Source organism: Rhinatrema bivittatum, chromosome 14, assembly GCF_901001135.1.
Source record: "Rhinatrema bivittatum chromosome 14, aRhiBiv1.1, whole genome shotgun sequence".
Taxonomy (NCBI): domain Eukaryota; kingdom Metazoa; phylum Chordata; class Amphibia; order Gymnophiona; family Rhinatrematidae; genus Rhinatrema; species Rhinatrema bivittatum.
The window spans coordinates 42,896,264-42,909,608 of NC_042628.1; the positions used below are offsets into that span (position 1 = coordinate 42,896,264).

The following is a 13,345-nucleotide window of genomic DNA, read 5'->3' on the forward strand; positions in this document are numbered from 1 at the left end:
TTTAATACCAAATTCTGAAAGCACATGTGGAATCAAAGGCCATAATTCCTCCTTTCAAAACAACCTGACTATTGTAAGGTCAAATCCCTTGGCCACTGGCACTCCGGCACCTCCTCCAGACCAGACATCTCTGGATCGGAATCTGGAACCGGGGAATCAGCCACCAGCTCCTCTGAATCCTTGGGATCCTCAGACTCCTCCATGGGACTAAGCGGCCAACAGTCAGGCCAAGAACCCTTCCGATCCTTCCAGAACCTTTTGTCTCAGCCACTTTGGGCATTTTTGTAGGCCGCATGTAACTTTGAAGCCAATCTTTGGGATGAGAGCACTTCTCCCTTCTAGGCCAAATTTGTCCTATGCATCAGGACAAAATCCAATGAGAAAGAGAGGGAGTTGTCTGAATCTTCACCCAGACCTGGCTCCTCCTCTTCAGAGGCTTCCTGAGCCTCCATGGGATCATTAACAGCCAGAGATAAGGAAGGAGGGAAATCCTACACTTCCCCAAAAGCTTCCCTCACAGCTGTCATAGAGGCAGGGATAGCCACCCTTCCCACGGTGACCAGGAAGGAATCCGCAGCTGCCCCCCAGCGACGAAAATGCTAATGCCTTGCCTGTCATACATCCCCCCACACCAAGACTGCTGCCTTGGGAGTCCCAAGCCCTGGCAACCAACAGAAACCTGCATTTTTATTTTTCAAACTTTATTTAAAGAAATAAAGTAAAAACATTATTTCCCTGAAGACTGCAGAGCTGAACACTGAATCGTCTGGGTTCTCAAGCTCCTAGGGAAAAGGAGGGATCTGGACCACCAAATATCCAAACACCTCCACTGTCTGGGCATGAGCCTAGTCAAGGGTCACCATCCCCCGCTCACCCACCTCAGTCCAACAACCCCTTAGGAGGACTTCCTTCGCTGTAATTATTTCTTGTCTAATTCCTTTTTTTCACTTCAGATTGCAGGTTTTACATCTCTAATATCTGCTGGAGACATAGAAATGCTTAGGGACTGCAGGTGGCACACTAGATTATATAGCTGTGTCAGTAAAGGTTTTCTTCTCTGTCTCCATCTGCTGGCAGGGAGGCAAAACCCAGAAGTCAGGACTGATCTGGGGTATGAACAGAAACTGCACATTTATAAACCTCTTACTTGTGCAAAGCCTCATTGTTATCATTCCCTGATGGGGTCTTTCTTACATTAACCATTAGATTTGTCACTGCATTATTAGAAACTCAAATCCGATTTAAAAAAAAATGACCCATATAAAACATTTCATGCAGTTAAAGTGAATTCAAAGTCAGACCAATTCAGTGAATTGTCAGTCTGTGAGTGACCCTTTCACCAACAGTCTGCATATAGTTGCAACTTTGCACTCAATTCACTTTATTTTCATATTTAGGGAATTTGAGGGGGAGGGTAGGATTTCACTGAAACATGATTTCTCTTAAAAGGCCTTTAAAACAAATTCCACTTGCACATGAATGGGTCAGGCAAGTCCTGGCAGCGGTGGTATGTTCTCTCAGATGTTGGCATCACATACAAGCAAACAATTTGTAGGTGATACCTTTATATTGGATTAATTCAATACATCTGTGACTAGCTCACAAGAGCTGTGCTCCCTTCTCTAGGTCAGTGAAGAAAAAAATATTACCTACAACTTATTTGTTGACCCTTATTTTCACATACTCCAGTAGACTAATTCAGCAACAAATGAACAACCATAATCTGTTTTCCAGAAAAGTCAAATTAGGACATGTGCCTTGTTTTCAACTGAGTCCTGGAGGCAAAGGAAAAGAGTCTTGACCTCATGACCCAGGCCTTCTCCAGTGCTTTAAGCCCCTGGCCATGCTCCTGTCCCCAAGATCATTTCTTCTTCACAAACAAAGACACTGAGGGAGAAGTAAAAAGCTTCAAAGAACAGTAGAATTGTGATGAAAAGCAAAATTGCTTACCTTGTAATAGGTGTTATCCCAGGACAGCAGGATGTAGTCCTCACATATGGGTGACGTCACTGACGGAGCCCTGAAGCGGGAAGCTTTCTGTCAAAGTTTCTAGAAACTTTTGACTGGCCCTGTGAGGCCACTAAGCATGCCCAGCATGCTATGATATTCTCTGCCACAGGTGTCTCTCTTCAGTCTCGTATATAGCAAATGCGTTAGCAAAAATAAAATAATAATAAAATGTATGAGACCCAACTCCGCGGGGTGGCGGGTGGGTTCTGTGAGGACTACATCCTGCTGTCCTGGGATAACACCTATTACAAGGTAAGCAATTTTGCTTTATCCCAGGACAAGCAGGATGCTAGTCCTCACATATGGGTGATTAGCAAGCTAGAGGCTGAGTCATTTGGTAGTGAATATTGTTGTTGAAATGAGTCAGCCGAGGATCACATAACATTGGATGCAGAAGGAGTTGGGTTTAAGCTGGAAACAAGTTCTTTAAGACAGATTGTCCATAAGCTGAATCTTGTCTTCCTTGCTTGTCCAAACAGTAATGAGCTGCAAAAGTGTGAAGCGAACTCCATGTTGCTGCTTTACATATGTCAAGTATTGACACTGAACGATAGTGTGCTACTGAAGCTGACATTTCCCTTACTGAGTGTGCTTTTACTCGCCCTTGGAGAGGAAGGCCTGCTTGTTCATAACAAAATTGTATGCAATCTGCTAGCCAATTGGATAGAGTATGTTTACCCACTGCTTTACCTGGTTTGTTTGGGTCATAGGAAACAAAGAGTTGATTGGATTTCCTGTGGACTGCAGTGCGGTTTAAGTAGAAAGACAGAGTACGCTTGCAATCCAAGGTGTGCAAAGCCCTCTCTCCCTGGTGAGAATGAGGCCTTGGAAAGAATGTGGGTAAAACTATAGATTGGTTTAAGTGGAATTCCGTGACTATCTTAGGGAGAAATTTAGGATGAGTACGGAGAACCACCCTGTCATGTAAGAACTTAGTGTAAGGTTCATATGTGACAAGTGCTTGTAACTCACTAACCCTTCTAGCTGATGTAATGGCTATGAGGAAGATGGTCTTCCATGTAAGGAATTTTAGATCACAGGAATCTATGGGTTCAAAAGGAGAACGCATGAGTCTTTTTAAAACCAAATTTAGATCCTATTGTGTGACTGGGTGTCTAATTGGTGGTTTGAGGTGAGTTAAACCTCTCATAAATCTGCTAACGAGAGGTTGTGTAGAGATAGGTGCATCTGCTACCTGATTATGGTAAGCTGAAATTGCACTTAAGTGCACTCTTACAGATGAAGTCTGGAGACCAGATTCTGAAAGATGGTACAAGTACTCTAGTAAAGAGTTTGTAGGGCAAGTGAAAGGATTAATGTCATTTTGCTTGCACCATAAAGTGAACCTCTTCCATTTGGAAGCATAGTTCTTCCGTGTGGAAGGTTTACGTGAAGCTATAAGCACTTGAGATATATTGGATGAAAGATTGAGTGGTTGTAAGATCAAGCTTTCAACATCCAAGCTGTCAGTGATAGGGATTGGAGGTTGGGATGGCGCAACCGACCCTGATCCTGAGTTATGAGAGTGGGAGCTACTCCCAGGCGAATGGGATCCCTGACTGAGAGGTCTAGAAGTGTGGGAAACCATACTTGTCGAGGCCAATATGGGGCTATGAGTATCATGGTCCCCTTGTCCTGTTGTAGCTTCACTAGAGTTTTGGTAATGAGCGGTATTGGAGGATACGCGTAGAGTAGGCCTGAGTTCCAAGGGCGAGCAAATGCGTCCTTGGCTGGCCTGTTGATTAGGTTGTATAGGAGACAGTAGTTGTCCACTTTGTGATTCAGATGTGATGCAAAGAGGTCTACAGTTGGCTGTCCCCAACGTTGAAATATCCTGGTCACTACTGTGGGATCTAGTGACCATTCGTGTGGTTGGAATTGACGACTGAGTCTGTCCGCCACTACATTGTGAATGCCTGCTAGGTAAGTGGCCTTGAGAAACATGGAGTTGTTCAAGGCCCAACCCCATATCTGAGCTGCCTCTTGACAAAGGAGGTACGAGCCTGTCCCTCCCTGTTTGTTGATGTACCACATGGCTACTGTGTTGTCCGTTTGGATCAGAACAGTCTTGTTTGTAAGGCAGTCCTTGAAAGCATGTAGAGCATAGTGTATAGCTCGAAGTTCCAGAAAATTGATTTGAAATGTTGCTTCAAGCTTTGTCCAAGTTCCTTGTGTTTGGAGATTGCCTATGTGAGCTCCCCAACCCAAGGTGGATGCATCTGTAGTCACAGTTATTTGTGGGACTGGTGGTTGAAAGGGTAGGCCCTTGCACAAATTGTCCTTGTTCACCCACCATAGCAGGGAAGAATGTAGTTGGTGGGTTACTTGTATTTGAGTATTTAATGGTTGAATGGCTTGGATCCATTGTGATCTTAAAGTCCATTGTGTTATTCTCATGGCTAGACGTGCCATGGGTGTGACGTGAACTGTAGAGGCCATGTGGCCTAGCAAAGTTAGAAACTGGTGGGCTGTTACATGTGTTTGTGATGTGAACCACCTTGCTAGTAATGAGATTGTTTCTGCCTGGTCCTCTGGTAGAAAAGCTCTTGCCAGGTTGGTGTTCAATTCTGCTCCTATGAATTGAAGCAGTTGTCCAGGCGTGAGATGAGATTTTTGATAATTGATCAGGAATCCCACTGAGTACAGTGTTGTAATTGTTTGATTGAGAGAATCGAGAGCTCCTTGTAGGGACTGACTTCTGATGAGCCAGTCGTCTAGGTATGGAAATACATGAGCACCTTGCTTGTGTAGATGTGCTGCAATGACTGCTAGACACTTTGTGAACACTCTGGGAGCAGAGGTGAGTCCGAAAGGAAGGACTCTGTATTGGAAGTGTTGATGACCTACTATGAAGCACAGGTACTTGCGATGAGGAGGGAATATTGGGATGTGAGTATAAGCATCCTGAAGATCCAGAGAACAAAGCCAATCTCCTTTTTGTAGAAGTGGAAGCATAGTGCCTAGAGAGACCATTCTGAACTTTTCCTTCTTTAGAAATTTGTTGAGATTTCTTAGGTCTAGGATGGGGCGTAGGCCTCCTGTTTTCTTTGGAATGAGGAAGTAACGGGAGTAGAATCCTCTTCCCTTTTGAGATTGGGGCACTGATTGTATTGCCCTGAGTTTCAGAAGGGAGGATAATTCTATTTGTAGAGGAATAAGTTGAGATTCCTGTTGTGGGAAGGCTCTCGTTGGAAATTCTGGTGGAACTGATAGGAGATTGAGTTTGTAACCATGTGCTATTATGGAGAGCACCCATTGGTCTGTTGTTATTGTTTGCCAGTGTGTGTAAAAATGGGACACTCTTCCACCCACTGGAATTTGTGTGTGAGGGTTTAAAGGAGTGGTTTGTTCTCTGGGCTGTATCTCAAAACCCAGTAGCAGGGCCTGTCTGAGGTGGGGGTTGGGCACGGGGTGCCCTTGGTTGTCTAGCTTGGGTGCGTTGCTGTTGAGGTCTGGTAGATCTACCCCGAGATGTTTGGGAGTAGTATCTGCGTGGTCTGTAATAAGGCCTCCTTGTTTCCCTGCGAGGAAGTCTGCGAGGAGGCTGTGTGGAAGGATCTTGAGGCATTTGGGACAATTGACGTAAAGTCTCCGTGTGATCCTTCAGTTGTTGGACTGCCTCCTGGACTTTTTCTCCAAATAGGTTGTCTCCCTTGCATGGAAGATCAACAAGTTTTTCCTGTACCTCAGGCCTGAGGTCAGAAGCCTTGAGCCATGCATATCTACGTGCAGCAATGCCCACAGCTGCAGTTCTGGAGGCAGTATCAAAACTGTCATAGGCCGCTCTTACCTCGTGTTTACCTGCTTCCAGGCCTTTATGTATTATGGCTTGTGCAGGTTCTTGAAGCTGTTCAGGCAGTGAATTGGTGAGTTCCTCCATCTGCTTCCATAAATTTCTCTGATACTGTGTCATGTACAGCTGGTATGCAGAGATTCTGGAGTTTAGCATTGAAGATTGGTAGATCTTCCTTCCCAAAGAATCAAGGAAGCGATGATCCTTGCCAGGTGGGTTGGAGGAATGAGGCCGGATTCTTTTTTATTTTTTCTGTGCAGATTCAACTACCACAGATTGATGTGGTAGTTGAGCCTTTTGGTACCCTGGAGTTGATTGTACCAAATAGGATGAATCCACTCTCTTGTTTACAGCTGACACTGTGGATGGGTGCTCCCAGATACGATGTTGTAAGTCTAAAAGCACCTCGTGTATTGGTATAGCCAAGACCTGTTTGGGAGGGTCCACAAACTGCAGCACTTCTAAGGTGTGTTGCCTTGAGTCTTGCTCAGTTTCCAATTTAAATGGAATGGTGTCTGCCATATCTTGTATGAAGTTGGAGAAAGAGAGGTCTTCAGGTGGGGACTTCTTTCTTGGTTCTGGAGGTGAGGGGTCAGACATAAAGTCCTCAGAAGAGGATTCTGTATCCTGACTGTCCCAGGAATCTTCTTCTTCCTGTCCATAGATATGCTTTGGTGTGGTTTTATGAGGCAGATGGAGCCCTGATGGACCTGGTAGTGGATCATCAGTGGGTTGAGTTGAAAACACCTGTTCTGTATGTTGTTTAGGCATTGTGTGAAGGACATCCTGGTACTTTTGGAGCAGATGATGTAAGGAAGGTAAATCCTGAACATCTTCGACATCTATGGTTGATGTCCTTGATGGTCCTGATGGTTGCCTCGACATTGATGTCGAGAGTGGTCTCGTACTCGATGGAGGTAACATGGGCATCGATATCGAAGTCGTGGATGGTATCTGCGCATATATGGATGTCGACGTCAAAGTTAGAATTCTTGGTGTCGACGTCGATTCCTTCAGTGTCCTCTGCGTCATGGTAGACACCGGCATCGGTGGTCCCACCGGCATCGGCAATGTTGCCGGCATCGATGCTTGTAGCATCGGCATCGATGAAGTCGTCGGGATTAATTGTTCCCTCAAAGCCTGTGAAATCGCTTGTCTTATCATGTCAGATAATTCCGGCGTTACAACTGCTGTTGTGAGAGTACTTGTAAGCAGTGGCGAAGGCTGAGGCGTTGGAACCGCTGCAGGGCCCTGTAGGGGTTCCGGTGTCGAGATCGGAGGAGGCCCAGACACCAAGGTGTCGTCTGAGCGTGGCCGCTTTGCCGTCGACGGATCCTGGGATGTGGATTCGGATGTCGACGACCTTCGATGTCGATGTTTATGTTTTTCTTTTTGTGATTCGCCGGATTTTGCCGAGGTAGATGAAGACGATGAATGATCCCCCGACGGTCCCCCGATCGATTTTTTAAGTAGTATTCGCTTCTTCGCTCCAGCCGGAGACTTCGAAGAAGTGGAAGGTGACGGCATTAACTGGAGGTGGAATAAATGTTCCATTTTTTCCAGTCTACATCTTCTTGTCTTCGGCGTTATTTCGGCACACTGCGGACAGTTTTTAACGTCATGATTTTCGCCGAGACATAGGACGCACTCGAGATGCGGATCCGTAAGGGACATTTGTCGTGCGCATACCGGACACTTTTTAAAACCGGTAGCCATAGTGCGATCGACGGCCGTCGAGGCAGATAACGGAAATTATGCGAAAATTTTTTTCAAGAGAAAATAAAATTTGAGACTGAGGTACTCACCAGCCGGTGTAAAAGTAACCTTCTTGAGAAAAATGTGAGAGAGAATATCTGGTTAATTGACTTTTGAGTCAGAATTGTTGAGAAATTTCTCAACGGCTCCTATACCCGCGATGCTAACTGCAGCGCGGAAAGACGAAGACTGAAGAGAGACACCTGTGGCAGAGAATATCATAGCATGCTGGGCCTGCTCAGTGGCCTCACAGGGCCAGTCAAACGTTTCTAGAAACTTTGACAGAAAGCTTCCCGCTTCAGGGCTCCGTCAGTGACGTCACCCATATGTGAGGACTAGCATCCTGCTTGTCCTGGGATAACATATCATTCAAAAAGGTTGATTTGATTATAATACACACTGCAAAATAACAAAAGGAACGTTAGAGAGAACCTCTAATAAGAATTACATTTCCAAATGAGAAATAAGCCATTTTACATGCTCAGATCTTCTCAAAGGATTTACCTCTGATGAACCTCTGCCTGGCAGTCTGCTTCCTGATCTTCGTCTTCCTCAGAGAGCGACTCCGATTCCTGGGGTTTCACATTCCTTAGATCAATATAGATTGTTGGGGGCTCTTCTAAACGTCCCCATTTTGCCCCATGAACAGTTTTGCTTTTCCTGCTATGTGACAATGACAAGAAGCTAACATCACTGGCCAGACAAAGCAAAAAAGCTCTTAGATAAGAAAAAGTTTTAAAAATATTTTCCAACAGAGTGCATTCTGGGTCTTGCAGATTTCATGGGAGTAGACCATATAACGGAGCATAAGGCCTATCTAGACTGTCAGTTATCCCTCCCTACCATAATACCACCAAACCCTCCAGATATACCTTCCTTTCCATGCAACTACACTGCCTTGTGAAAGTCTTCACACCCTTTACATTTTTCATATTCTATCTAAAAAAATATAAATCAAAATGCATTAAAGTAGTAGTTTGTTTCACTGATCTACCCAAAATACTCTAAATTTTTAGCATGAAAGAACAATTATAGAAATATTCCAAAAGTAATTAAGAATAAAAAACCAAAAAGTCTTGCTTGTATAAGTCTTCACATCCCTTGACTCAATACTTGGTGGAAGCCCTTTTGTACCAGTTACAATCAGGAGGGGTCAATTTTCAGCCATTTTGTGGCACAGTAGTTGTTAGCTGGGTATATTCAGTGGTAAAATTATCTGGCTATCTTAAAGATAAGTTTATCCGGCTATCTTTAGGACAGGTCCATGGCCCAACCAGAGTTAGCTGGATAAGTTATAACACTGCTCATCCCTGGAATGCCACTGACTTATCCGTACAGATAACTAGAATTTAGCCAGATAAGTGGCTGAATATGCCAGTTTTGCCATTTAGACGGATAACTTTTAAGTTATCCGTCTAAATGGCTTTTGAATATCAACCTCAAGTTGTTTAGGTTTAATGGAGGTGCAGTTTTTGCCCATTCTTCTTACCAGAAAAGCTCAAGCTCTTTCATCTTGGCTGGGAATCATCTGTGGACTGCAATCTTCAAATCCTGTCACAAATTTTCTGTTGGATTCAGGTCCATGCATTGACTGAGCCACTTGAAGACATTCATTTTTTTCTTGCTGAGGAAGTCCAGTGTTGCTGTTGCTTTAAGCATAGGATCATTGTTCTCCTAAAAGGTGAATCCTCTCCCCAGTCCCAGGTCTATGGAAGACTGGAACAGGTTTTCCTCCATACTTTGCACCATCCATCTTTTTAGTGAGCTATACTATTGCTATAGGAAGGGCAGATTAGATAGGCCTAGCAGTCTTTATCTGCTATAATATTAAATTTCTATATTTCTTCACTTGTATTATAATCCAGGATATGTATGGGGTAAAACAAACAGCACTTCACCGCATGGTGGTGACAGCATTATGCTGTGGGGATGCTTTGCAGCAGCAGGAGATAGGGAGGCTTGTGAAGATTGAGGGAAAGATGGATGGTGCAACATACAAGCAGATCCTGGAGGAAAACCTGTTCCAATCTGCCACAGATCTGGGAATGGGGAGAAGATTCACCTTTCAGCAGGAAAATGATCCTAAAGCAAAAGCAACAATGGAGTAACTCAGCAAGAAGAGAGTAAATGTCTATACGTGGCCCAGACCTGAATCCAATAGAAAATCTGTGGCTAAACTTGCAGTCCACAAACGAAACCCAACCAATTTGAAGGAGCTAGAGCTCTTCAGCCAAGGAGAATGGACAAAAATTGCATCATCCCACTGTGTAAAGATGGGAGACAATTATCCTAATATAATCAGAACCTAGGGGTAAGTATATTAATCAATTTTAATAATCCTTAACACATTCATTTATCCATGTAATTAAATGATTATTTGGTGAAGTTTTGAATAAATCTATTTGAAAAATGTACATATATGATAAATGTTTGTCATTTTGCTTTTAAATTTTGTTTATACGATATTATGAATAAATTCTATTTTAAATTAATGTGTTAAGAATTATAAAAATTGATTAATATATTTACCCCTGTGTTCTGATTTATATATTGTATATTGGGGAAGTAAATTTCACTTTAGCCAGTGTGTAGGTTTTCCATATTGGGTCAGACACTTATCCTAAACAATTCCTGGCTGTTATTGCTGTAAAAGGGACTTCCAGCGGTGTGAAGACTTATGCAATCAAAACTTTTTTTATTATTCTTAATTACATTTGGAATACTTCTATAATGAAAATGTAGAATGTGTTGTGTAAAACGGTGAAACAAACTGCTATTGAAATGCATTTTGATTTGTATTTTTTAGAAGTGAAAAAATGTACAAGGGTGTGAAGACTTTGACAAAGCACTATAAGGATCCTTTGTGCTTAACCCCAGCTCTCTTGAATTCGGATACCATTTTTGTCCCCACCAACCCTCGAGAGGCTATTCCATGTATCCACGTTTTCTTTATGAAAAATATTTCCTTATTCTATTCCTTAATTTTTACTGAGCCTCATTTCTGAACAATAATAATAGAATATATACTCAAACATAGGATCAATGCTTAGAAGATAAACTGTGGGGCAGATCACAATGCACAGATCAACAAAGGTAGAAAAACCAAGGTTCCAAAATCAATGTTTTCTTGAATGTGAAGGAATCATAAACTACAATGATTTGGAAACTAGGTAACAATATTTATTTCTTATTAGTGTTTGTGTTTCTGTATAGTTTTCTTACTTTTAACAAATCCATTATTTTTCATTCAATTACATTCTTTTGTAGGTAATTCATCCTTAAATTTAATGTTTCCCAATAATTTGGCATAAACATTGGGTTTGTGCTTCAAGATGGTTGATTCTGATTTTCCAAAATGCTCATTCGCAAAGAGCAAAAATGGATTTATAATTATAAGTCTCTCTCCACTGGGTCTGAATAACGAGATCGAGTGGTGCTTTTCTACTTAGTTTGGGTTTTCAGTTCCTTTTCACGTCCTAGCTTCTGATCTCTTTTGATTGGTTGGCGGTTTTTGCGCCATTTCTACAGTATTTAAAGGACCTCGTTGTCATTTTACCTGTGCGCTCCCGGTCACCTCGAGTTGGAATTCACACCGGTATGTTTATGCTTTGCTAGTTATACCAGTGACATAGGTTTCCCATCAATATGTTGTCCCACACCATTATTTATTTCTGTTTGTATTTTCAGATTTAATAATCTTTTGTTTGTCCCTCCCGGCGCAGCCTTGTGGTGAAACACGGGATCTGTGTCAGGGGACCTGTTGTAATACAATGATGTGTATTTCAGAAATAGTGGAGTTGCCGTACCAAATAAAACTTTCATAAGAACATATAAAAACTATTGTGTGAACTCTTACTTTATTTTGCACTATTTCTATATATTGTTGATTCTGATTAATAAACATCCCCTGAGGAAGCCTGGATATGGTGAAAAAAGCAAATGTTCTTTGTTGGGACTCATTAGACATATATCTGGGATTCATCTGACATATATCCACATAGTGAACCCTTCACATAACAAGCAAATAAAGCACAACTACAGCATTATATCATCATCAGCTTTATGGAGAAATTATGTCTTACCTGTTAATTTCCTTTCCTTTACTTCTGCTACACCAGTCCAGAACTATGGGTTGATCCTCTCAACCAGCGCAAATGGATTGGCCACTGGTGGAAACAGGATACTGGGCTTGATAGTCTGATCCAGTTTGGCATTTCTTATGTTCTTAGATTAATTGCTATGATAGTATGCTATATTTGCAAGCATAATATTAAAAAAATTAATTACCTAAAAAATAAATGTAAGGTTTTTGCTGGTGTACAAACTCCCTGAATGTTGCAGAGGGGAATATCACTAGAGTTTCTAGATTGGATATTAAGACACCAGATGCCAGTTTTAAAAGATTGGGGTCATTTTTGCTAGAATTGTTTCGCTCAAGGTTTAGCAAAGTAATAAAGTATGGGGTACAGAATATTAGAGTCAAAGGTCATAAAGCTATCATTATTCCATTTTCAGTCAATGATTAGTTGAGGATAAGTAAAGTATACTATGCAACTATGCAACTTCAGTAACATACTTAAACAAGAGGTACTCAGGGCCAAAGAGTTTCAAAGGAAATGAAGCTACTATTTGCATGGTGGAAGAAACATCTGCTACAGCTTTCAGCATTACACATTGCAGGGCAGGAGAATGGGCAAACAGATTTTTTTGAGCCAAAATACAAAGGCAAGGAGCTTGGCCATTGGGCATGCAAGCAGCAAATATAAAAATGGGGTGAAACGTAGATGGTTCTAACAGCAACCCACAAGAAGGCAAAGGCAAGAAGGTTCTTCAGCCAACGAAAAGACTATGAATGCGCTGACACGGGAGTGGTAATTAGTACAATGTTACAATCTAGAAAGAATTATACTTCTCTGTCTTAAATAAGAGAGTTTGGCGCATATTTAAGGAATTTTGCAAGGAAAGAAATTTATTTCCATAGAAAGCACAAATAAGAGATATTCTAGCTTTTTCACAATGTGGTTTAGATAAAGGTTTGGCTTTAAACTTTTTGAAAGTGCAGTTAGCTGCCATTTCATGTTTTCGGGGGAAAATTAATGATAATTTGATCACTTTCCGTAGGGATATTTCCTATTTTCTAACGGGCCGATTCAGTAAAATCCACAGGAGTGCGGACGAACGCCCGCTCTCCCGGCACGCGCACAGGCCACTCGCGATTCTGTATTTAAATTAGGTGGTGCGATAGAAACGGGCAAAAGGAGGCGCTAGGGACACTAGTGCGTCCCTAGCGCCTCCTTTTGACCTGGAGCAGCGGCTGTCAGCGGGTTTGACAGCCAACACTCAATTTTGCCGGCGTCGGTTCTCGAGCCCGCCGGCCCATTTTAAATTTCTTTTCTTTTTTTTTTTTTTTTTACCCTTCGGGACCTCAAACTTAATATCGCCATGATATTAAGTCAGAGGGTGCACAGAAAAGCAGTTTTTACTGCTTTTCTGTGCACTTTCCTGGTGCCGGCAGAAACTAAAATGCGCGGCTTGGCTGCACATTTTACTTTCTGTATCCTGCGTGCATACCTAATAGGGCCATCAACATGCATTTGCATGTTGAGGGCGCTATTAGGTGCCGCGGGTTGGACGTGCATTTTCTGCCCCTTACTGAATAAGGGGTAAGGGAAAATGCGCATCGAAGGGCAGGTTAACAGTGCGCTCCATCGGAGTGCACTGCACTGTATCGGCCTGTCTGTGGGGTAAAACATTTGTGTCCTCCGATTAGATCTGTGTTTTCTCAAT

At 42.5% G+C, this 13,345-nt stretch overlaps 1 protein-coding gene across 3 annotated transcripts in view; it reads right to left on the bottom strand.

The window, feature by feature from the left end:
- The window catches only part of C14H16orf71 (chromosome 14 C16orf71 homolog), a 386,375-nt gene that overhangs the window by 323,013 nt on the left and 50,017 nt on the right, over positions 1-13,345 (bottom strand). For all 3 annotated transcript variants that reach the window (XM_029576717.1, XM_029576716.1, XM_029576718.1), the window contains exon 7: positions 8,063-8,221. In XM_029576717.1, coding sequence (XP_029432577.1) covers positions 8,063-8,221 — 159 coding nt within the window. The remainder of the gene's footprint in view (positions 1-8,062; positions 8,222-13,345) is intronic.